This window comes from Hypanus sabinus, chromosome 12, assembly GCF_030144855.1.
Source record: "Hypanus sabinus isolate sHypSab1 chromosome 12, sHypSab1.hap1, whole genome shotgun sequence".
NCBI classification, from domain to species: domain Eukaryota; kingdom Metazoa; phylum Chordata; class Chondrichthyes; order Myliobatiformes; family Dasyatidae; genus Hypanus; species Hypanus sabinus.
This window is the reverse complement of record NC_082717.1, coordinates 43,777,124-43,804,696: the sequence shown is the minus strand read 5'-3', so window position 1 is coordinate 43,804,696 and position 27,573 is coordinate 43,777,124. Positions and strand designations below refer to the sequence as shown.

General features: G+C 37.3%; 1 protein-coding gene across 10 annotated transcripts in view; it reads right to left on the bottom strand.

Moving 5' to 3' along the window:
- Positions 1-27,573, bottom strand: part of esrrga (estrogen-related receptor gamma a) — a 229,282-nt gene that overhangs the window by 66,280 nt on the left and 135,429 nt on the right. Inside the window, exons 1-2 of one of the 10 annotated variants that reach the window (XM_059985833.1) lie at positions 17,449-17,463; positions 14,850-14,959 (exon numbers count right to left, since the gene is read on the bottom strand). The exons of 7 other annotated variants lie outside the window; for them this stretch is intronic. In XM_059985833.1, coding sequence (XP_059841816.1) covers positions 14,850-14,911 — 62 coding nt within the window. In that variant the 5' untranslated portion in view covers positions 14,912-14,959; positions 17,449-17,463. Of the gene's footprint in view, positions 1-14,849; positions 14,960-17,448; positions 17,637-27,573 lie in introns of those variants that run through there. 2 more of the 10 variants (XM_059985834.1, XM_059985832.1) reach the window with 2 other exon arrangements.

The window sequence follows — 27,573 nt, the reverse complement described above, 5'->3', positions numbered from 1 at the left end:
AAAAGACAATAGACAATATCAATTTCTGACCCTCCCAAATATATAGAGGGTAGCAAGATAGAACACTTGAATTCTTGGCTTATAAATCACAAGCTCTGGAAAACGTGTACTTTCATTGTAATGTGATTTCTTAGCTGATCTATCCTAGATACAGGTTAGTAATCAGATTCAACATAATATGTTTTTAAAAATCCTAATTTCTCTATTTTTGAGAATAATATTTTCAAAATATTGATATCTAGTTTTGAAATGTATTGAAATTCAGCTTGAACTTGCAGCAGCTTATAATAGTTATTTTCTCCAAACTGAATGTTATTTTAATCCTTTGTTATGAATCAGCTTTCTTTACCATCTCTTATTTTCTTTTTGCTCTGAAAAATGTTCTACAAATGGAAGCAGCAACCTTCACTGAATTTTAGATTAGCAGTTTACAAAGTTATTGCCGTAATTTTTTTGTGCTCCAGTGAATGAATCCTGTTATGTTGTTAACTTTTCTGCTTTGAAGAACACATTGTAATTCATTTTTCTGCCTGAACTAATTGTACTCTCTTCACATGGTGCCAGTATATGGATCGGTCAATGGGAAAATGGCACCAAAATGTATACAACATGGAACAGGGTAAAAAAAGCACATCTAGATGATACAGTACATCAGGAATCAACACTGTAATGTACGATTTGGAAAACATGACCATTTCAGTGTGACAAGATGTCATTATTGAATCTAAATGATACAATAGCTTGTCAGCTGCTAGAGCAAACATATCATCATTGCATTAAGGCATAGTGGTGAGGAGAGAATGTTTTTTATTTAGCAACAACTGCATTTTACAACTGTGCCTATGATTTCTACAGGTAAGGATTAAAATCTTGAAGTATAAATAGAATGAAAATCAGTTTGAGGAACAAAATGGAATGCATGTTATTCTAATAATTCATTTATTCCTCTTTTTAATTAGTGTATTTAAATCCTAAATTATCATCACAGAGCCTGTGAATTTTTACAACAAAAGGCAGAAAGTAGAATATTAATAAACATTGTGGAAGGAATCTATTGGAGTTCAGGGAGTTAAAATTGGCAGACAGCAGAGATGGCAACAAGAAGAGTTAAGAGGAAAACTAGAAGCTTCAGACTGCAACTACTCATCAGAGTTTGACATTATGTCACACAATCCTCTTAATAGCAGTCTTTTACTCTCCTGGCAAGAAAGTGGCCATTGAAATACAACAATAAAGCAAACTACATTTGCTATAATGGGGCTAACGCATTGTCTGAAAAGGATAAATTTTAAAAGGGTCAAATGCACACTGAAGGTACCTTGCATAAAAGACAGTGGTTCTCCGATCTTGGTGCATACTAAGATATACTGTACATTCTGCTTATTGGGATTGAGCTGTTACTTAAGAACAATTATCAATTTACTTCAATTTTCAGATTTTTTAGTTGAATTTCATTTCCGCTCAAATGCTAATCAAATGATCAGAGGTTTTTTGGAGCTTTTTGCATATATTTTGTCCCATTATTCCACGAAACTGCAGCATTCTATATATTTGCCATCAAACCATGCAACATGCTGTAGGGAACAAATACTTTAAACACTTTTTAATGCTGGAAAGTATCGTGGCTATGGTGATGATTTTACCTTTGATTACACAGTCAGACAACCCAGAGATACAATTTCTTCCATAATAATTTGCTCTACGATAAAAGGTTTGAAGAACTACAGCAAAACCTTTAATTGAGCAGACTATAAAGAATAGCAAATTGAAACATAGCTTAAAATATTCTTTTCAATATCCTCACAAAATCTAATATAAACCAGAGTGATTTGATTAAGTAACTGTTGTAAAATTCCATTGCTTCTTGAATTTTATGAATCCTGATATATTTATCTCTTTTCCCTTTTCACTAAGTGTCCTCCTACTCCATTTTTGCTGTAACTCAATTATGCAAGTTCTTTCAATTGATTGAAAGATATCAAATGGTCAGCCTGTTACCCATCACTTACAATAAAGTTCACAAGTCTTTATCTATTATACCTGCCAGATTGCAGAATGTAGTCATGTTCAATTATATAAATCAGAACTGTTGTATTTTTATAAATGCAACTTCATTCTGATTTTTTAAAGAAAAGTGGTGAAGAGAAGCTGAGATTTATTGCTTAGGGAGAGAAATCAAGGTTTCTAGTTTAAAGATGGGTATTTTCACTTTCCCTGTGCATCGTTTCATGATCTTATTCATCTTTAATGCAGCTTGTTTTTCTTTTATAAATCTTGACGGCAATGGGCTCTAAGCTTCTGATATTAAAATGTGTCAGTCCTGATTTCAAAATCCCAGTGCAGACAAATGAGGGAACCAGCTGAAATAAACCTCACCACCCCCTAAGCCTAGTTTTCCCAAACAGATAAAGGAACAATGCTCATGAAGTTGCTCATGAACTTACTCCCCTCCCTGATCCTTCAGCATTGCAATTCTATGAAGAAACACAGATCTAATCAATGTTGATCACTAATAAAGTTGCTTCAGGTATCTGCAATATCATTGGACAGCAGTGTCACCATCATTCCAAAGCAGTCATCCCAAATTTACTGCCCTTCATTTTTACAACTGGGCTGGCCCTGTTCTCTTCTAAATCCGAATGGAATTGGTCAGTTGGGAAGAAGCGGCAATTAGTTGGCTCAAAGCATGGCCTGTCAATTTTACGAGGAAAGAAAAAAAAATAAGGGAGATAAACAGTTAAATTTTGGGAACGGGGAAATAACTCAGAAGGCTGGATGTTGTAACTATGCACAACAACAGCATTCCCAAGGAAAATCCTGTCACGTCAGTTAGATTACTTATAAGCAGAGCCATTAACATTCAAATTTATGTCACAAAAGAGACCATGAAAGTACCATTTTGCATTAGGGCTGATATTTTAACGTTGTTTTCTCTGCAGTATTTTATAGTGCTGATTACTTTAAAAACATTGGTATGGTAACGGGGCTGACCAATGACAAGAGGCATTCCAATAATAATGAAATTATACCCTACGTCCTGTTATCCTCATTAAATCAAAGATTTTGCACTGATTTGGTTATACCAGAAATGAATTGTTGCCTGGGAAAATGGATTCTTAAATAAGTCCAGGAAATATATTCCCATTCAATTCAAATAAATTCTTTTCCACAAATTTTGAAAAAAAAAATGGCCTTAACCACTTACTGCAATCACGCAGCAAATTTTAATAAATGTGCATGTGATTTACTGCACAGCTTGGTGCAGTAAATTCATTTACACTAGACTCGCACTTACCTTGAAAATAAAATGCACAGGATATGTTTTCACTGTGATGTTCCTGCAGCTTTCAAAAAAAAAGCCCCACACATTACACCTGTTCGGTTCTTTTGCTAAGCATAGAATGGCATTTCATCACAATCACTGTTTAACTGAATGTTTAGCCTTAGCGTCTTGCACCATGCTGTCAGCAACCAGCAGGGAGTCATGGAGTTGTTGGCACATTTGATTTTACTACCATTAATAACTGACTTTACACACTGATTGTCCCAGCTCCCGTTTCAGAAACTCCACGGTAACCACCTTCGGTTTTTTTATGATGACACACTGACAAGGTGATTTTATACACTTGGATTTAGTAATAAAGATGTCAGTCAGACCAAGAGCCATCACAGCTGCTAATGAAGTCAGGTGGGTTGGGTGGGGGTGTGTGTGTGGGGGGGGGGGGTAGAACCTGAGATCTGTTCACATATGTACATCTAAAAGGGGTCACAGAGAGATGAAACAAAGGTGTAATTAAAGAGGCATCTTGATTAAATAGACGACTGTAAAATAAACCCATTTCCTGCGCCTTGAGTATGAAAGTCATGTCTTTAACCAGATCAGATTCTATAAATTGGTTGTCACGAAAGGATTGTTGAGATTTATACCCATCTATCAGCCTACAGAGGTAGTTGTGGCTGAGCAGGCTGCTGTGACTCCCATCTGTAAAGCATCTTAAATGTGAAGAAGGCCATCTGCTAAAGCCAGCGGTGCAAGATCCAATATGAATGATTATTTATTTACTTTGAAAAAAAAAGAAAATCATAGATTCTAAGTCAATGACCAATTTTGAAAAACTCCAAATACAAACTTTAAATTTTAACTATAAAAGACTGAAATGGCAGAGTTATAGTATTACTTAGTTTGATTTATTCAGCCCTGAACAATAACGTAATTATAATTGTACTTCATTGTAATCCATGATGAAACTGTGTAATGTATATGTATAAAGGCAGCCTTTAACCTTAGTCCTGACGCTATAACATTTTGCACAAGGTTTAGACCAAAGCTAATTGATCACATCCAGCCCTCCAACTTGAGGCAGCATGGTAGCGTAGTGGTTAGCACAATGATTTATAATACAGACAACCGGGGTTCAATTCCCGCCACTGCCTGTAAGGACGTTGTACGATCTCACTGTTATCACGTGGGGTTCCTCCCACAGTCCAAAGTCCTACCAGTTTGATTAGGTTAATTGATCACTGTAAATTGTCCTGTGATTGGATTAAATCGGGGGATTAATGGGCAGCACTACTCAAAGGACCAGAAGGGCCTATTCCACACTGTATCTCGATAAATAAATAAAATAACTTATAATCTTACCTATAGTGTCTTCTGAGCTACTAAAATAAAGTGATGAAGCACAGGAAGAAATGGCTTCATCAAAATAATGAAGGCAAGTTGGGGACTGATCAGCAGCAAAAGCCATCACTGTTCACAAACATTAAACTACAAAAAGATATCCAAAATGTCTAGAAATAGATATTGCCCAACAGGGAATGATGTAATGGTGTCAGGGGCATCAAATTTAATGCTCCTGATACAGATATTTGAGCTAAATTACAAAGTACAAGCAAACACTGTCCCATCAATAAAAGGTAGAAGTTGGTATGCATTGTTAGCTTGAGTGCAGTATTTTAGGATTAGATTACTTCTGGAACCCCACACACCCAACCTTTCCCTTCACCACATTTCACACCATTGCAACTGCTTGATTACAGAGCCAAGGTAGAGGCCACAACTTTATTCTGGATCACTTTGATCCATGACATCCTACTGCATTGAGACCAAAGTCAACTAATCCCATTGCACATCTCTTAAACACCAATCTTCCGTGTGTTTTTGCTCATCCTGGTCACCCTAAACCCTGCTCTCCTAATGCACCAGCATGGCTGCTAACTTTCAGTATTGGAGGCATAGGAATCTAGGCGAGTATGGGTTTAGCAGCAGTGAAGAAGTCATGTATGTTGTTGCCCTGACTCAGGGGTGAATGGAGTTGGAAGGTTGGCCACCTGTATTCCATCCTCCCAGAGTTCATGCACTGTGCCACTCTCCCAAGACAGAAATCCTAGTGATCCGTTGGAAGACAGATTGTTTGGATGCCATGACACTCACAAGGCCTCTTTAAATAATGAAGTGCACAGAGTGTGGCAGCACATTCAAATTTTTGTCGCTGCAACCTTAAGCTCAAGTGGCTTTAGCTTGTGCTGCAGTGAAAGCAGTAGCGGCTTTCATCAAAAATAGCCACTTGGTTGAGTCAGTAGGTTTTGAGGGATGTTAGTCACCATTTCCATACACAAGGACAGCCCTAACACTGTGCACGTTGGTACCAGATACACACATGCTCTCTGACTGAATGCACTGTCTCTGCTGAGCCTTCCAAATGCCTCTGTAGTCAAACGTGTAACCTCCCTCACAGAGAGGATCAGATTCACATTTTTCATGCGTACATTGAAAGATACAGTGAACTGCGCGTGTCATTTGCGTTAACAACCAACACACCCACGGATGTACTGGTGGTTTTGGGGGGGGGGGGGAGGGTGCAACCTGCAAATGTCACCTTACTTTGCAGCACTAACCTAGCTTACCCATAATATTCAGCACAACACAAACATTTAACAACTACAAAAACAAAGCAGCAAAACAAGCCCCTTTCCTACCCTTCCAACCACACACACAGGCCTCCAATGCCAGGACAGGCCACCCCTGGGCCTCCAGACTCTCTGACATTGGGCATCCAACATTGGACTTCATCCCTGGACTTGCTGATCACAGGTATGACTTCCAGACTCGAGGTGACCAGGGCCGTCCTGACTCACCTTGAGCATCCGAAATGAGAAAGCACAGAGTAAAGCTGTGGAACAGGGAGTGAGGGAGAGTAAGTGGTGTATGGATATAGTATCTGCAGCTTGCAAACCTGAAAAAGAATGTAGGTTGAGGGACAAGTTAGACAGTGAAAAGGTGAACAGGTATGAGAACAGCATCACTTGTGACTTCAGTCTTCCCATTGTCTTAGCTTCTTTATGGTAATGATCACCATTTGAGGTTGCAACAAGGCCGCTGCTTCTAGGAGTGTGCCGTCCTTACCCATAAGAGAGAGGATATTGAGACAAGTGTTGAACAACCTGTCTGCACGATGATTAAATTGCTAGCAAAGTTTACGAAGTCTGAGGTGAGTATGAGCTTTTCAGTGGTACTGAGTATGAGAGTCTGTGTATATTAAATATGAGCCCTGATTAATGGACATTATTGGTTAGTGAGTGATGAATTAATAAGTATCTGAAGCTATGATATACAAAGATGTGCTTGCTGACCTGACTAATAGGGTTAAGTCATGGAACATTTTTATGGCACTGAATCTAGATCCTCCACAAAAGAACTTGGCATAGATCTCTGGGTATATGTTCCCGTTACCTTTTGACATGCATCTGGTAGGTCTCCTGCCTCCCTGTGGATTCAGGACATCTTGTCTGCTTCCTATCTTGTTCAAAGATTGGATTGCTACATCTGAATACTGAGCTTCACTCTTTCACTTGGTGTCTGCAGGCAGATTCATTGTGCTCATTCATCTCAGCCCCGCCTCTCCTTTAAGGAGTGCTGGCTGTAGGCAGTGCAGACCAACTTTAATGGTGCTAGTCACTCACTACACTGGACTCTGCTGATGGAATAGCACGGCTGGCACTAGCTGGAGACAGAACTTACAGAAATGAGCAGGCACATCTGCTGCATTCCAGTAAACAGGCAAGAGTTAATCATGAACCTCAAAATGAGTAGTTATTTAAATTCTCCTTTGCCACTTCTAAATATGTCTGCACATAAGTAACAATAAATAAATAAATGCATATTAATATAATAATTCCAATACATGTACAATCCACACAATTTATATCCAATAATTTCATAAATGCCCCAGTGTTTCCTTCCACACAAAGAGTGTTATTGATTGACCATCTGACAAAAAAAAAGAGAAATTCATTCACCATGAGCAGACACCTACTGAGAAATCACTAGATCAACCTAACTGATTCCCATCTTATATCCTGTGGAAACTTACTTCACCTTGCCAGACTGATCTAAAGTGCTGAAGTTCCAAAAGTTTTGTGTGATTGTAATTGTGAGACACTTGTTGAAATATTGGAAATTAAAGCACAGTGATGGTCAGCAGCAGCTAATCACTGGAGTTTGGATGAGTACTTGGTCAAACTACATTTCTGATTAAACTGCAAGTTATATAAACAATGGAATCAGTACTCAGTGGGCAGCAGTTGCACTCTTTACAGGTTTAGTCCTTTACTGTAATGAAAGTACAGTAATGCAAATTTCTCTAAGTTTAACTATTACTTTACTATTTAATCATCATTATGCTGCAGAGTTTTTTTAATTTCTTCTTTAATTCCAGATTTATCTTAAATATAAATTCTACAAATTTCCAATAGATCGTAATTTAAATTATGCCAACTTTTAATCTTGAGGTGGATGAGATATATAAAAATGCAATGAGCTAATTTAGATTTTTTTTATTTTAATACGTTAATTTAACAGTATGAAATATGACTCACTGTAATATCATTACTTTTAAGATTCACACTAAATTTTTCATAGTGAGTTTAATAGATTAGTGCTAGATTGCAGCATATTTAAAACATGGCCACAAATTTATTGTTGGATATTCTTTCTATATTCAAGTCTTAAAGGTCCTTTGTGAATTTTGTTAAAAATGCTCTATTTATTTTACTTTGTGCAGCAGCCTCAATTATTTTGCTTTCCTTCATCCTTTACCTGGAAAACACTTAGTAGTTGGGACTTTTTCTATTTACCCATGTTGTTAACATGGAGAAGACAAAAGAAGGCTGGAAAGGTAGCTGAAGGCAGTTGGCCTTGAAGAGTTGGGGCAGATGTTAAACAAAGGCCTATTGGACAAACTGGTGTGGTTCACATTGTCAGTCATTGTTCGATGAATTAGCTTTAACAAATAGAAGTTTTGGAATAAAAAATTTATCAATGAAAGTTTACAAATCTTTCTTGCAGTATCAGACTACTAACAGGCAAGAGCCACATTTGCTGCCTGCAAACTGGCTGTTCTATAAGCCTACATTGCAACAGTGGTAGTGCTTAAAAACTGGTTGTGAAATTCTTTGGTCTTGAGAATGTAGGATGTACTTTTTCATTTTTCCCCTTTATCAACAATGCCAAATGTCACTTTATATTCTCTTCAATTGCTCACCATTAGTGGTATGTTCCATTCCAAGTCTTGTGATAATGTTGGGCAAATATGACATAACTGTCTTCTTTCTCCAATGCAATCGATTTAAGAAAAACATTTGATATATTTACTGTTTAATCCATGTGCAACCTTACAGTCTGCTCCCTTTCCTTGCTGCTAGCAATCCATAACAAAGGATTTGCAGGGATAATATTTTTACACCCATATTTCCACATGACATAAAAGTAGACCATTTTCCCCCCTTCAAGTTTATGTGGGATTACAAAGCAATGAAAATCCCCAGTGGCAATCTGTAGTGGCCAGTTCACCTACCAACCTACACATCCTGGGAATATGGGAAGAAACTGGAATACGCAGAGGACACACGTGCAATCATAGGAAGAACCTGCAAACTCTACATGGACAGCCAATGAGGTTTGCATCAAACCACTGCTACTGGGTCTGTGGTGCATCTAGTCAACTAGCTGCACCACTATGCCATCTGTTTATGAAACTAAATGAAACTTTTATAAATGACAGAAGAATTAACTTAATCTAAGAAACCAGGCAATATCTGTGGCATATACCTGCTAATTCACAATTCTATATTTATCTGAGTTAAGGCAAATGTTTTTTTTAAATAAATTCGTGCAAGAATATTCAGTGAATCTCCATCTCGACACAAGTCACTGCCTCTTTGTTCCTCCATCTGGATAAAAGTAATGCACTTATTACAGTTTCAGTAAATTTACAGTAACAAGACATTCCCTTGACAAATTAATCACTTTCCAAGCATTTTATCATATAAATAAAATATCACCTCTTGTGGGAAATCAGTTAAATCAGTTGATTTAACCCATCTATCAGTTAGACCTAACATCTTTCTATTTTTTTCTTAACAGATGGACTTCTCAACTGACCAGGGGCTATTATAATCCACTTCAGAAATGTAGAATGCCTTCAGAAGCAACTAGGTGTAGATTGCTGAATACATGGTGAATTACAGTACATCATGGGAGATGTAGTTGGTGATGTAAAAATTACCTAGGGCCACTAATATATGCAGAACACCACACTGACCACAGCAGGACTTTTTATCTGAATTGATCTTAATAGGTTTGACAGGAACAAAACCTAGGAGAAAAGCCAATCAAGAACTGCTTCTTTAACAGCTGGTCTGCATGGCAATAAGGCACCATAACCTTCATCGAAGATGAGCTGATTTTATTTCCATATCATGACAACTAATTGATATTCTGAACTAATGTGAACAGAAAATGGGTTATTTTGAAAAGACTCTGTTTCTTTAAGCTACGGGCTAAGATATTCTCTTCTCCATATTGGTGCAACTGCAAGTTATAAACATCAAAATGGTAAATACAGAAAATAAAATTTATAAAGCACATGCATCATGTTTGACAGTATCTCAAAAGGATCAAGTTCACGTGCAGGATGAAGTCTCTCTGCATGAACATGATTCCACTTTTTCTTCTACAGATACTAATGGTCCTTCTGTCTACTAAATTCAAAGTCCAAAGTACGAAGTAAATTTATTACCAAAGTACATACACGTCACCATATATAACCCAGAGATCATTTTCTCGTGGGCGTACTCAGTAAATCCAGGAAACATGAGAGAATCTATGAAAGACCACACCCAACAGGACGGGCAAATAACCAATGAGCAAATGGTGCAAATACTGTACAAGAGAAAAAATAATAAATAAATAGTGCACAAGAGATAAAGAGCCTTTAAAAGTGAATCCATAGGTTCAGTGATAGGGCAAGTAAAGTTATTCCCTCTGGTTCAAGACCCTCAAGGGTGAGCAGTAATAACTATTTCTGAATCTTGTAGTGTGGGGCCTAAGCCTCGTATATTTTCTTCCTGATGGCAGCAGCAAGAAGAGAGTATGGTCAGGGTGTATGTTGCTTGAGCCATTGGTGAAGTTATGTCCTGCACTCCTTAACTATACTGTGCTGCACATTAAATGTTACAACTGTACACCAACTGATATGGTAAAACAGTTTTGATGCACTTTGTTCTCAAGAAACATTTGAAGTTAGCACTATTAACAATGTTCTTCCTTGATCAGTTTGTACAGAGATGTGTTGTACATGCATTGTTCCACATATTGATGAATATTCATCACTCCACTCAGGTGTTTAGTTGAATCTGCATACTCGCGGTGCAGACTCCAGGGGCCGAATGGTCTACTTCTGCACCTATTGTCTATTGTCTATTATCATCTTACAGCATCTCATGTCTCTTCCAGTTAATACCAGAATTATTATTTCTTAAAATGCTTGTAATTTTGTGAAGTGTTTAACAGATTCTGTTCTCCACCAGAACAACAGCAGTGGTAATGCATTTGGTCTCAGTTAACCAAAGTTAAGACAGAAATGGTAATGTTAATGTAATTCAGGAATTCAAGCAAATATTGGTATCAGTAAGGTCTAGATTTTGTTCTTGTAGCTCACCAGCACTTATAGTTCTAGGCTTTAAATGAAGAATGGCAACCTGGATATGGTGCCGAGAAAAATGCCAGTTCCTGTGAAAATGAAATCCACCGGGTATCTTTGCCCAACAAAGGAGCCTGATGTGAACTTGACCAGCAAGCCATGGTTAGTATTCTAATTAAATCATTACTAGTTACTGACAGAAAAATGAGCTAGCAGCCTCTAGTGGTGCATATGGTTCCAACACGGCGGCTGACCATGTTTTCAATTGGTTCATCAAAGTTGAAACCAAGAAACTCAAACTATGCTTTCTACTGGTATGAAATATAAAAAGATCTCTGACTTTGTATTGGGATCTGCTAAACTCAAACCTTGCCTGAATTGTGGTAGCCTCCATGTTTGCTTGAGCAAATTTTGCTCATCATAAAACAAACATTAATTGTCTGAAAATAGTAAACTGAGGTCCAACAAACAAAATTCAAGAACAAATAAGTGGAGCCTACCCAAGTAAAATTTCAGTTTCTCCTTTTGAGTGGTCCAGAAAACCATCAACTCTCTGCCCATCTTAGTCATATTAGACTTTTTAGCCGTAAGTTCAGAAAATTTCAGATCCAAGTTAAGACATCAGACTCGTGCAATTCCACATGCATTTGAAATCCAATGCAAGTTTAGTCAAAGATATGTGAAAATGTAACTTTCCACTTACTATGTAATTATGAAATTACACTACAAGTAAGGGAAGACAAGAACTTTTTCAACTTTGTCTAAAGAAGGGCAAAAGTTTCTATCTTCCTCTGTCCCACAAAAATAATAAAATTTACCAAAATCAATTTTTGTTAAAATATTCAGATATACTGCATTTTGTTCCTTAGTTAACAATGTAAACTAAATAATTCATTATATCTTACCTGGTTAAATTTTTAAAAATAATTTCCTCACAAAGGGAATAAAGTTGATTTTGGATGTTCAAAATTTATTTTTTATCCATCAAAAAAAAACTGTTCGATACTCCACTGTGCACTTCTCTGTGAAATAGCTGGAACACAGACAAATGGGCTAGATAGATTGTTGTCTTTAAACTCCTCGTTTGATTTATTCCCCCTCTTTTAGTTCTATGTTTTCCAACTACGTTTTTCCCCTTTTGAAATCCTGTATCAGATTTGCAAAAACTGCAAGTAAGTTGATGACAGAGAGAAAAATAAAACGCATAGACTTGATGTTTAAAGAGGTTCCAGCAAATTTGCTAACGCCCTGTGCTCTGTTAAAGGAATGCTCCCCTGCAAATGAATCACATCTTTTAAACTCTTCCTGCAAAACAAAAACAAAAACAAAAACATCCAGATATATTCCTATTCTCTTCTGCTGATATGGACAAAAAAAAGTCCCATAACAGTCCAGATAAAGATAATTCGGTTGCCTTCTCCTCGATGATCTATATACTGTATCTAAATCTATATGCAAATAGAAGCTTTCAAGCATTTAACACAATCCCCAGCATCTAGGGTGAGAGCTTTCAGTTTACATTGGCTGCTTAAATAATTTACTCTGCTTGCTTGCCTATTGGCACTGAAGCTGCTCTGGTAAAACCCACAAAGCACACTTTGAATAACCAGATGGACTAACTATGCAGCAGGTGGGACAGATGGCACACAACCCTGTCTGACGCTGGATGCTTCAGCACGAACTAGCTTCCTTCCAGGTATATTAGCATCAATCTAGCAGAAACCAATTTCCATCTTGAATTCTGGTGCTTATTTATGGTCTTATTCATTTCATCTTGAAAATCTTATATTCACTATCCTACTTTGTCAAGGGAAGCTAAGTAACTACTGCAGTACAAATAACAATATGATCATCCCCAGTAATAAAACAACAGGTAAACATAATACAAAGGCTTTAACATTTAAACACCAGCTAAAGTTATTTCAGATGACACGAGTAAAGATGGTAGAAAACACATATGCAAGTAGATTGAACACCTGCAAATAAGCAAAACTTCTAAAAACTGAGGTGTTTCATCACTTTAGTAAATTGATTTGCACATTATTCAGTTGGGTGCCCTGATTGTCCATACATCTCATCTGAGTGTTAAACTTGAGAGGATGCAAGTCACCCGTCAATATTAATCCACGTTCCATAAGTCTTGAAACGTATTTATAAGAATTTTGTTCTCAGATTTTAAACAGATGTTCTCTGCTTCTCTCGTTTTTCTTCCCAAAAGTTGCAGTTAATTACCAGACTAAGATCAGTAACTGTGAAATATGAAGTACAGCTGGTTAGGGTAAAGTTATATTGCAGGCTGCAAATCACACTTTGGTATAATAAAGGCTTGTTCTCCTGGCGTTTTACTGGAGAAGGAGTCAGCCACAGCAGGTGCCTATCCACAGTATTAAAAATACCCATTGTGATTTTTTTTAAGAACAGGAGTAAATACTAACAGAGCATCTTTGCACTTCCAGACCCAGGTTCACGTCAGTCTAGGAATGCAATGGACATGATAATTAGCCCAGTGTTATGACATTTGACTTTAGTGCTTTTAAAGTCCAATTGTCACCTGACTCCTAATTTATTCTATAGTTTCACATAAAGGGCAAAGGGAAGCACTTGTACAATCCAAGAAAATGGAGATCTTGAGCCAGCGCACGTAAAGTAATGTCAGTAAACAACTGTCAAATTCATGTTCATTTTGGTTTGATAATATAATTTCACTATTAATGAATGATTGAGAGGTTTGAACAGATCAAAACAAAAAAAAAAGGGACAATATGTTCTTTAGCTGGAAGGTTGGAGAGCTCCCGACGGCACCACGTTCTTTGTTTAGAAAATAAACCCAACCCAGCGGAAGATCGCTTCACGCTTTGGTTTGGTCTGTTTGGGTTGCCAACAGTCTTCTGGAGCAAGCCTGTTTTTTACATTGCATACACCAGCGGCTGACTAGATTTTAACCACACTGTTTTGTTTTAAGGAGTGAACTGTGTCATGTACACAAACAACCTTACCTAATCCTAAATTATTATACCCAATCTTAAAGGAAGGGGAAAATCTAAGGAAAGGGGCAAGGGTCTGCTCTTCGGTAATCCACAAGGATGAAAGTTGTGACCAATGGCACAGAATAGCAACATCCCCGCTCTCTGTCAGAGCTAACTAGCATCTGCCTTTATCAGTGCTTTGTACGATGGGGTTTGGTGACATGCTACTGAACACCAGCATCATTCTGTCAAGATGAATTTGAGGCACGGAGAGGGGACTAAATTGCAATTTATGATGCTGATTACAGAGAATAAAGATTGCTGCAAGGTTACTGTTCTTTTAAAACATGCTAACAAAATATAGTTATAGAAGGTCTAATGTGGCTACAATTGAAGAATTCAATATAAAATTAAAACCTGGCTTTCTAACCAAGGAGGAGCTGAGGAATTTAGAAAAAAAAAGAACTTGACAAAAAGGTCCATATATTAATTACAAAATCCACAGGGACTATCCCGGAGTTCAGCAGCAGCAACCAGCTGAGGCATTATTGAATTACTCTAACTGATAAGGGGTTTACATGCAAAAGCTTTACAAAAAAAATCTTTAGAAAATAAAATAGCCTTTAACTGTTTGAAATAGCTTTTAAACTTTTTGTAGATATATAAAAATAAAATCAGTGCTTAAAAATGTATTCTTCAATATTCTTGCTGTAACAAATTGAAAAACTAACCCTCTAGATTGCTTGCTTGCCTAAAGCAGACTGAATGAAAATGAAATAGCTGCATTAAATTGACTTTGGGAAAAGGTAGTCATTTTACCTAGGTCTCCTCGGTTGAATTATCCAACACTGGTCGCAAGGAGTAAAAAATTCAAACATTGAGATGCCACAGCATGGCTTACCGCTGTTTGAATTGAAATCCGAAGTATGAATCATTGAGTTTCACTGATGTAAAACTTGGCATTTTATTCACACTGGGTAACAAGCTGCCTCCAGAAATGATTGCTCGTGCCTATTCAAAATATATCAACATTTCAAAGCTCTCATCATTTTATCGAATAGCTGAACAGAACAATTACAACAGTTTAAAAAAGTTTTATGTTATCTGTGGCAACATCATGATTTTTTTTAAAGAAGCATAACAAATAGAACGCAGCCACAATTCATGAACTCAGGAGCCTTTGCTCAGTTAGCAATTTAATGCACATTTTACTTAACATTTTTGAAACCGGCATTTTGAAGTAATGAGTTAATAATAATTGCAGAATTTTCAACCAGTGCTCTAATATCTTGTTCAAGACTATTTAAAAACATATGTACACAGTAAAGATATTTCCAAGTCAAAGAATAATACAAGAAGAGGCAGCATAACCCAAGAAATGAGAAGGTAGTAAGAGGAACCTTTAGCAGCAGGAGGGCATAAAATCACCCTTTAAGTTATCTGCTTGAGAATTTGCAGACTGGACAATTGGTTATCAGCAGCACTAGGTCTCAAGTGAAACTGGACATATACTTGTTCTGAAATCTGTTATCTCTCTAACCTGCTGGGATTAATTTAACACAGTAAAGCCAATTATAGAGCTTGCCATTATGCCAGCTTTCTACAAAGCACCTACCACCACCTCCCCCCACACCCATCTCCATACATACGCTTTAAGTCTGTGCGCTGTCCATAAGTATGGACGAATATTTCCTCTTGATTTCCAGAAAGGATAATAATATGAATTAAGCCAAGTATATGCCATGATTTAGCAGCGATTTTAAGCAGGCAAGACCCATTCCATCTGTGGAGCTGTGGCCACATGATTGATTGGACAGGTGTCATTCATACTAATGTTAAAACCTGACAGTGCTGATCTGTAAGGCTCTACTGACTAATACAATCTGAAGCCAATTACATAGCTCCATATGGGTACAGTAAAGGATCCGCTGCAATGAACAACCGTGCCTGGCTCATGCCTAGAGTGGTCATTTAAGAGAAGGCCATTTTGTCCAGCAAGAACTAAATCTGGCTCGCTGCGCCACCAGTTAATGTGGTGCTTACTAATTTAAAAATGTTGCTTAAATCTGAGATGAGTCTTTATGATGAACACAAGCAGGCACTTCAAAGAAAACAAAGCAGGTAAAGTGACATTAGGAATCTGTTGCAACACTTTTTGTGTGTGTGGCTTAAAAGTCCAAAGAGGTAAAAGCAAAGGAGGAAGCAGCAGCTGAGTATGAAGCAGGCAAGATTGTTCATGTCAAAGTCACACCATCAAACACACATGAAGTATGATTGGGGACACAGAGGGTAAATATTTCACTGTCTAGCTGCATTGAAAGCTGCAATTCATTTCTTTCTTGGTGTAGGACAATGACAATTTAATACAAGGCGAGTGAATGTAAAAGAGATAATACTGCACAAACTGCTTCAGTGTAATCGCCTATTTCCTCTAGAGAGCTTAACCACAGGCACAGATACACAATCCAAGCAGATCAAAAATATATTGCTTTTTTTTTAAACACAGTCTCAGCAATTAAAATATTACTTGTAGAATTCTAGTCTTTGTGAATCAAAACAAGGAGAATATATTTGTTTTTAATGCTTTGTGTGGGAATGAAACCAGGAGTCGCATGGGTTTTATTTTTACTGCAGGTTAATTGCTATAGCACAGGAGGCTCTGACAACAAAAGAGTGCAGCAAAATGCATTCAAATGAACACAAAATAGCCTCTTCCCTCTGAGTGCAAGGTTGTCATAGAGTGCATCTCACATCTTTCAAATGGAGCATCTGACCCCCTTCACTATTTAAAGCTCCGTGCAAATATGCAAAACCTGCCGAACAGCAGGAGAAAACTCCATTTGAAGCATTTCAAGATGTGAAGGTATTTTCATACAGGTTTGTGACGTTCCTCCTATACCCCGTGCCTGTTGCTGACTTGAGCAGGGGGCGATCATTTAAAGAGACGAATGGTACAATGAAAAGTGAGTGAACTTGATACAAGTTGTCAGCTAGATTTTATTCCCTCCTTCCGTGTTTGCTGCAAGCTGCCAGTTTAAAAAAATCTCCGCTTAGATTCAGAAACAAAAGCCATGTGTACAAATGTCATTTGTATGTAACGACATCAAGTGGATTATAAAAGACAATTATACAAATTAGCTTATAGAATAGTACAAAGTGTAATATTTATATAAAATTATCCTCACATCCCCCTCTCACACGTATAAACACATACACACACAGGCACAGACACACAGACAAACCTTGTCCATTCCATTGGCTTTTTCACATCTTTGGCTACATTACAAATAGCAGCACAATATGCAGTAACAGTAGACTGCTTCTGGGAATCTGGAGATAATTCAGAGAACATCCGTTGCACAGAAGAGTAGGACGTAATCCTGGCACAAAACATGCAAGCAGGCAGCACAGACACACAGAGACATATACATATACAACATATCCCCAATGGCCCTGTAAAACAAAAAAAAACACCAGAATGGAAAGAAAAGGGTACCTACTCTTCGTTGTAGTGGAGAGAAAAAGATTCAGGGAGACAAAGTTCTACAAAATCCATGTGCGCTCAGCACCATTATTCGAGCCCACACTCCTGGCAATAAATCAAAGTTCCCTGACAGAGTGGCGCAATTAACACAAATGTTCTCTGGTGACAGCCTATAGGCAAAGCCAGCTGGGACCAGGCTCGCACTCTCCTAATCAAGGTCTTAAAGTCCCGATTGTAGCTTATTAATATGAAGCAGGTCTTTACATATGCAATCCCCGACCTCACTAGTCATCGCATTGGTGGGATTGTAGCCACTCAGAGTAAAGCACTGCAGACAGGACAATTCCTGCACTGGCTAAGGGAAGCAATGCAGGTACAGTAGGCGGGAAGTCAGTAAACTGGGAGGAGGGAGACAAAATTTCACAACCATATAGAGTGCAGCATTAAAATCACAATTTCTTTTAGTCTTAAAACACTGCAAAAAAATCTTCAAAGAGCAACATTCATATACTTCAGCAAAAGTTTCAGGGAAAATAACAGCAAACAAATTATTCCATAAGTTTTCTGACAAATATATTTGCCTCTAGTTTATTGATAATTTTATATGTATTATAACTGAAAGTGTTATAGTATATAATTCTATCATTTTTATAAGAAAACAATATGGCATTTTATTCCTCATAGAACTGAGGTCTTTCCAAAGTCAGCTTTGTCTGATTAAGTCAAGTATATTAAAATTACACAAATTTCTATATTCTAAATATATTCAGGGAAAATCAAAATGCAGTCTGCATTAAAGTTTATTTTTAAAGAAGGATTGAGATTTATACCTTTTTGAAATTTTAAGTTTTCATGTATTATTCCATTTAATTTTGCAAATCAGCAAGCAGCTTTTATTTAATGCCACTTGCAAATTTAGCAAAATGTTGAGGATTCAGAAATTATTAGAGAAACATTCACAGGGGAATTTCACATCTTCATACCCAATTTGAATACTACGGATGCACCAGAGGTACAATGACAAATGCTTCCCTTGTGCAAACATGGGTATCTTTACTGCGTTGACATGAATTGCCTGCTACAGAGCAATACGACAAAGTGGCTTGAAGCAATTGTAGAAAGGCTAACCGGCGTCAAGGCCATTGCAGGAACTCTTCTGAAATACAGCTCCTCCAATCATGGTCTCCTTCAAATAATGCGAGCTCCAACAGCTGGCTGTCTTTCTGCATTCCGTTAACCCAATGTAAACCCTTTTTAGTGTCCAAAAGCTATGCTGTCTCAGAATTGCTTCTGATGTTAAATTAACCATTCAGCAGGCACAGTGTGGCTGACAGTTGCTTTCCTGAAAGCGTTTCCTAAAGATCTGGTAATCAGTAAGGATAAGTTGAAAATATGTTACAAAGAAGAATTCTAATTATTGAATAGCTGAAGAGTTTCGAGTACATTTGCGAATACTATCAATACCTACTTTCATTTTCTCTGGATGTAATTTTTTCTATTGTATATTTATCATGCAATTAAAAACAGTGCTAGTAGACTTTACCAAATTAATATGTGTAATTAACATTTTTTTAAACTCTACGGTGTTTTTTGCATTTTCACAGCTCCTCGTTTTATAATTTAAATTTAATTTATAATGCTTAAATTTAATACTGAAATGATACTATTACATTTAGCTTCTCCCTCTACCCCATACCAACAAATAAAAAGAAGTGGTATACTTGAGATAAATATTTCGCTGTCGCATTAGGGAGATCCCAGCATTTTATAGGCAGCGTAAACAGTCTTTTCCACGGTACAGGAGCACATTCTTTGGAGACCACATTACGCTCCTTTAGATAAAATGCCACATGCCTGCATTGAGCCCCTTTGACTTTCAAATTATCCATGAGAACATTTCAAATAAAAACAAGATGTTTATCTTAGTTTGGACCTATCCCTTTAAAGAGCCATTACAGTGTTTAATTTTTAAAAAAAATCCTTTCTGGGTACAAACCGGAGAAACAACAGTGCACTTAGCTTCATCAATTGCACATTACCGGCCCTTAATATTGTTATATTTTGTACTGACAGTACCTATCTACAATCTATTTCTTCTATGATTTGCTGCTTAGAAGAAATGTTATCATGTGCAATGGCCTGAATCATATGGCATTGACCAGCCCGTCACATTGCACATTTATTTGTGTTGAGTACTGATTTTTGGCGGAGTTGTGTCAACTAACCACAACAGGTACAAACAGAACCTGCAAAATCTGCCTCAGCTTAGACTCAGCCACTTGGCACTTGTCAGCGTCAGAATTCCGCATCCTTCTGAACACAAACTTTACATTAACCCAATGTTTGGCAATAAGCATAGATGAAAGCATAAGCAATGTGCTGTGTACTTGTATACAGAATGCTTCACAAAGCCCGTGCAAACACAAAACTGATCTACAGAATTACACTGAGACCCGAGTCATATCAACCATGCTGTAAAACCACTCCTTCATGGGAACGGGAGAGTGTGGCAGGGAGGAGGTCACAACGAATTTAAGAGCAATGCACAGGAACAGTGTAATTTAAAAATAAACCAGCGCAATATGCCACACAACTTTCCATGCTAGTAATCTGAACACCCAGACAAATTATTTTAAAACAAAATAGAATTTTCCAGGACTGTGAGAGCATTTCTTTGGATTTTTATTTTTCCAAATGTTATCCATGTGGTATCATATCTGCACAATTCTTACACCCGACCATGCAAAATACTTGTTCACATTGTGAAGTGGGCTGCGAATATGACCAATATTGTATTACTCTGGTGTTCATAGGTTATTAATTTCTAAATTTATTCAGTTTAATTTTGATCCACTAATGGCAACATCATCATAACTGGTAATATACTGAATGTTCCTAGAAAATATTAACTTCTCTTTTGTAACCTGCCATGCCCTACTGAAGTGTAAATTCAAACACCTGACATGGAAGCAAAGTATTATCTAAATATAACAATCACTCAAATAAAACAAAATTTCAATCTAGTGGATGCAAATATAATTCTATATCATGCAAGTTTTCCACAGGTATTCTTACTGTGGATTAAAACAGACACAGAACTGTTCATATGTGGTCACAGTTCTCTCTGAAACACACTGGAAATGCATATTATTCAATGCAATTCAAGGCAAGCCTGGAAAGTACTTTAACTAAAGTCCTATAGTGAAGAGAAGATTACTGCAACCAATAAAGGACACAATTAAATGCTATGTATATTTACATTTAGGATATTTATTAACTATGTTTTACATTTGCAAGATGGGGGAAGGAGAAAAAATTCAACATTAGAGCTTGAAAAATGATCTAGATGCACTCAACGTAAAGACTGTCCGTAATATGCACGTAAGATCCAGATCACATCCACCCATTCCCTAATCAATTAACAAACACCTACGTGTTTAATCTGATAAATTATGTATTTGTATCATTCTCTTCTTTACTTTTCATCCTCATGTGCAACTTAACTGTGAAGAGAAAATATTATTTTTCATACTCTTGCTTTCATGTTTTCAGCATTTTGAAGTTTTTAATACACACAAAAAAGTTTTGACTTGATATCTAAAACTGTGTTTTTGAAAAGTTCTTTCAAACTGGTTTGTTGATTTGAGGAATGTTTCAATTGATTACTGACTCTATCCAAAACAGTCTTCTGTACTTTTGTATCATCAGCAATTTTGTGTCCATATTCATTTTACTCACAACACCTGAGTTGTTATCAGAATTTTGATCCAAATTTTGCAATCTCAGTGGTTATTACATTGGCGAATAAATGAGCCATTTATCTTTTTTTAAAATTACCGATCATCTAGTCTTATGTAATGCTGATGAATGCTCTTAAACCTTGTTAATAGAAAGTAATAGCAACTATTTAGTCAAAAGGCTTATGAATGTTACTGTATTTCATTTCAAAATAAACGGTAGCAGGCATTCTAGAAAAGCAGTGTTCTGAAACCATAATGGGGAATTTCAACACCAGTCGTTAAAATGTCCTGCTGTTCCATTTCTGACAATAGAGGGCAGTAGTGACTCTATGCTTCTTTCCAGGGCACAATTAATTTCCACAATGTTCGTAGTCCGCAACCAAGGCTCTGCCAGTGTGCACTTGTATTTAGAAAGTGGAGAAAATAAAAGGAAGCCCACATGCATCAAATACTGAGCCTACCCTCAGAAGACACATTGCTGCCCAACTGTCATGAGCAACTGATAAAATAATCTCCATGTGCATCAGGCAATGCAATTGTCACATTGGAAAAAGAGGTGGCAGGTCTCAGGCACCCTACCATTTTGATATGTTAATAGCTCTTCTTGGCCTGTGGGTGGTCTGCTTTTGATGCTATTAACAACTTAAGCACTAAATCAAGTGACGGGTATATTCAGGGGAATAGATTCAAAATCATCACCCCATTTAAACCCTATGATAATATTAAAATAATAGGAAATTCAATCTACTTATATTTAAGGTAAAACTGATATGGAACTTTCTTTAATGTGAGTCAATATAGAGCTATACCCATACACCATGACTATTTATTAAATTGGCAATAAGGAACTATAGAAGAGAGGAAAGGGATTTCAGCAATATACTTACTACAATTGTCTTGCATAGCATGTTAATTTGATTTTTGAATTTTCATAAAAAAGTGATTTCTCAAGCCAAATCCGTAGTATTTGCAGGGTTAATGCAGTGCACTCTTAACACCGCATACATATGCACTATATCAGGACACTATACATCACCTTTATATATGCATCATTTAGCTTCTTTAAACCAGCAAAATGAATTGTGGTTTCCCATTTCATATCAGCTAATCATGAGGCATAACTCCTTAACCACTGCAATACAGTTAATTCTGCACTCCATACGCGCTCCAAATAATGCATAGCATGCGGGTAATTAAAAAAGTCAATTAATTAGGAATCAAGCAGAGCCCCAGCACCTTCTCTCCCAGGTCACATTTCACAGATCATTTTATTTACGTGTCCCTGATCTAAATGTCTGTTGCGGTGGTAGCATTTGAAAGAGATGTTACTTCTGACACATTATAGAAATACAGTATATTTAAGATGGGAAGTGTTAGATAACATATATCCACGACAATTAAACCTTTCTGATTCCTATTATATCCTTTGCTGCTTTTCCTTGGAGTACGAAGAAAGCCAACAAAGTTTTTTGCTATGAACTTCACTACCTAAATATAATTTTTATATTCATATTACAGTAGAATAAGCCCACATAAGGTACTGTGCAAAAGTTTTAGATACATATATATAGCTAGGGACCCTAATAATTTTGCATCGTATTGTATTAATATTACGTATTGCACTGTACTGCTTCCGCAAAAAAAAATTCTTGACAGATGTGAGTGATGATAAACTCAGTCCACAACAGAGATGGGTCTCTGTTGTGGACTGAGAGTGGAAAGGGGGCAGGGAGAGACAAATCATGATTGGGAGAAGGGGAAGGGAGAGGGGAGGGAGCAGGGAACACCATGGAGACATTCTGAATGATCAATAAACCAATTGTTTGGAATCAAATGAGCTTGCCTGGTGTGTCACAACTGGGAGTATCAGCACCTGCCTCACCCTCAACCCCTGGCACTCCTTCTCTGCCCCCTGTCCCACACGTCCCCATGGCCCACCTCCATCCTTGCCATTCCCAACATCCTTTGCTCCTGCCAAATTTACAAACTCGCTTTCTACTCCATGTTGACAAATACAGTACTGTGCACAAGTGCACCCAGGTTATATATGTGTGCCTAAGACTTTTGCACAATACTGTACGATTAATATGTAATTCCAATAAAAAATGTAAATACATAAAGCTGTAAGTGCAAGTCAGAGATGCCTTTTAATGTTTTTATTATTACATCCAGGGTGGTGCTGGAGGACTTGCCTCCAATGTTTTCAGCCTTTACAATCATTCAGTTTCAAGTCCTTGATGAATGGGCAACAAAAATGGTATCCAGCTATTAACTGCGGTACTAGTTATGAACAAATGGTGGTCCTTAATCCCAATGAACACCATGTTTACACATGTTTACCCATGATAGACACAAACTACTTAAACCAGAGCTCTGATGTGACTGGATTTAAAGTTATGGAGTTCAAACTGAAGGAGAGTGCATCAGATTTAACTTTATGGATAACATCAATTCATACATTATCTTCTGGGATGAGAGATGTACAGATATATATCTTTATGCTGCAGGAAGAGAAAGAATAGACTGTGGTCGAATAATAACTGCATAGCAAACTTACTTGGTACACTGGACACTGTAACATACTGCTCCAATGGCACTTCACACATAGAAGAAAGCTGCAGAACAATTTACTCACAAGTTGCACTGTATCGTAATGGGAAACCAGAATACACCTTCTAACCAGCTCACTTATCCAACTGGTTGGTCGCTAAGAAAACAGCCGAGTTGAAGGAAACAGATAATCTGCCATTAAGCTAATGTCCAATGCAGAAGTTGATGTAGAAAGGGCAGTGAGGGAAATGTCATGGAAATTAGGTCAATTGAAGTCCCTTTAAAACTGAAAATTCCGCCTGTTTAAGAAGGCTGAAATACCACTACTATATCCAAAACCTATGTGTAGTGTAGTCGTTCTGGGAGGACAACCTGCTTAATTTCCTTGATCCCATTATCTGAAAGTGGCCTGAATGTGGCTATACCGGACACTATGTATAGAGACAGACAGACAGACACACACACACACACACACACACACACAAAGAAATCATGATGCATTACAGTACAGCACTTGCAAATAAATGTGGCCTACTGAGATATGGCCCTTCTAATCCTTATCTAAATTGCAATTAACACTTCACAGCTACAGATATCGTCACAAAACCCTAGCTGCGTTCTGTTATATTTTTGTTACTGGAAGAAAAAACAAATCAATCTTCAAATAGGATTGGAATGAAATAGGCTGATCTCTAATTGCAAGAGCAGATAACAATTTCATACTTTCTGCCCAAGTACTGCCATCAGGCTACAGGAGGAGCAAAAAAAATAGAAATTAACTAGGAAACACTGCCACTGTATAACATTTCATTATATTCCTCATCATATGCCTGATAACACAGGGCAAATATTTGAAAAATAAACAAAGAGCTATAATGCTGTAAGAAACAGACATTGTGTTTTGTGTGTAGGTCTGCTTTCCTCAAATAATTTGTCACCCTAGATAGTCGCAAAATGAAGTCATGAGGGCTTCATAAAAGAGTGTTTATGAATTTCTTATCAAAATCTCTTGTGGCGCCATCCCAATTATCAGGTAAGAACAATCATATTAGAAAACACATCGGCTGTTTAATGTAATTTGCAATTGTTAAAAAAACAAACAGACGTACAGTAATTCTATTGCAATTAATCTCCAATCTAAACATGGCAGCACATAGAGGGAGAATAAAATACAGTCTGTGTTAACTGATGCAGGCCTCTTAATCTACCATTACTGAATGTGCTTATCATCTCTGCTACACTTAGCTAAGTTATTTCTTTGTCCAAACATTAAGGGGAAAAAAATCAATTCAGCTCAGGTTTTCCCACATCTTCATATCACTTCTCATCTGAACTCTATGGAGGTAGAATTTCAATTACCTTGGAGAACTCCCAGTGAGCCAGGATGAACACGGTCCTCCTGGTCACAGCCAGTAATTGTAGAGGGGTATGCATCTTACATTTGATGATATGGCTTACAAAAATAGATATTCCAGTTATTTGATAACAGTATAAAAGTCTTCGTAGGAACACTGCCACTATTTCCCTGCTCTGTTAAGCAGCCCACAAACAACTAATTCTGTTACTTTGTTAATGTAATAATTAACATATATACAATGTGAAAAAAATGCAGACTTTAATTGTAGCTGCAACAAGATTCCCTGGGGAGGATAAATGAACTTTGAATATTCACTATTTGGTTGAAAAAATAATTAGCTTGGTATCTCATTCTCTCCTTTCCCAATGCAATCGCTCTTTTAAAGAACACATTTTCCTTCATTACAAAATTTGAAAACAACATTGGATTTTCTCAAAAAAAATTACCTTCAGGTCTTTAGTTAGGTTGCTAATCTGCTTCTTCATTGCATGGAACATGTAACATCAGCAAATACAAAATACATTTTACAACAAATGCAGGTGCACAATGTTGCCTTGTTGACTGATTACAACCAACTTGTAAATAAATGATCGCAAGACCGAGAGGAGATCCTGGATACCGATTTACCCCTTTGCTCCACCAGTTACAACAGATGCCATTCCACTGGCCAATGCAAAGCAGCAGCATTGTGCCATGGAATTACATCACTTACATTTCCTTGTTCAATTATACTTAATCTACTAAAGGATGTACAAATAATTTTCATCAGCATCAATCTTCCAAAAAAAGGTCCATGCAGCTCCATGGTTTAAGGAAGAGCAGCCTCTAATATAAAGGTGAACCTGTAGCACCACTGACCCATATTCTTTACTGCTTGAACATTAATGAAACCTGCAAAGACATCAAATTTGGGTCCATTCTATTTGTGCTTTCAACATGATACTAAAGTACCAAAAGTTAGCCTTGAAGTGTCACTTTATTTTCCAGTTACTTACCACATTGTTCAAAATTTCTGACAGCATTCATCACTTTTACGAGGAACTTGGCGATTATTTATTTAGAAATGCATTCATCAGTAGATAGTCAGCTTGCACCTGAGAAATGCAAGGGCCAAAGTATGCAAAGACCAAATTGCTTTTTAATATATTGAAAAGGAAATTGCTATCTACTCATAACAAATGAGATAAGATGTTCCAAATCAATCTATGGTTTTAGTTACAGTGATTTCATACAAAAGCAGCATACTGCCATCCACTGGGATTCAGTGTCTCCTCTTCACTATTAAATACTTTAGGATGAAATCTATGATGGTGCAGATTGTTTTTGCTATTCTAACTTGTAAATAAAAAAATACAAATAAACCAAAACCTAATTCACATCCTGCTACTGTGCATCTTAATCCAATTAGTATATAGTTTCTGAATATCAAATCATTTTCAAAAGGTATTATTTTGAAATTACATTCTTATTTTTCATTATTGCTGGGTCTCATCAAATGTCAAAATACACTAGTTGTGACTTAAAAACTCAAGGCACATAAATGCACAAAACCTTCCTCTGCTTCTATTTGACAGTAGGTGTGAACTGTCCCTATCATTAGCGCCATGAATATATTAGCAAGTGAATAGCCCTGACCCTGGAGTTAATCCTTTAATCCTTTCGCATCTGTTTGGCAATATTTCTGCAATCTTTTTGACAACTTATTTTTTACATTACTAAGAATGAACTGATCTTGCTTTCTAAACACAAGGGATTCTGCAGATGCTGGAAATACAGAACAACACACACACAAAATGCTGGAGGGACTCAGCAGGTCAGGCAGAATCCATGGAAATGAATAAACAGTCAATGTTTTGGGCCAAGGACTAGAAAGGAAGGGAAAAGATGGCAGAATAAAAAGGTGGGGGGACAGGGAGGACTTTAGAAGATGAAGCCGAGTGGGTGGGAAAGGTAAAGCCCCCGGCACTTCAACCATGTGCTCACACAGACTCATCACCATAGTTCAGACTGCTTCTTCTCCAGCTCTTCACCTTTCCCATCCACCTGGCTTCCCCTATCAACTTCTAATTTCCTTTCCCACCTACCTGGCTTCCCCTATCAACTTCTAATTTCCTTTCCCACCCATCTGGCTTCCCCTATCAACTTCTAATTTCCTTTCCCACCTACCTGGCTTCCCCTATCAACTTCTAATTTCCTTTCCCATCCACCTGGCTTCCCCTATCAACTTCTAATTTCCTTTCCCACCTACCTGGCTTCCCCTATCAACTTCTAATTTCCTTTCCCACCCATCTGGCTTCCCCTATCAACTTCTAATTTCCTTTCCCACCCATCTGGCTTCCCCTATCAACTTCTAATTTCCTTTCCCACCCATCTGGCTTCCCCTATCAACTTCTAATTTCCTTTCCCACCCATCTGGCTTCCCCTATCAACTTCTAATTTCCTTTCCCACCTACCTGGCTTCCCCTATCAACTTCTAATTTCCTTTCCCACCTAC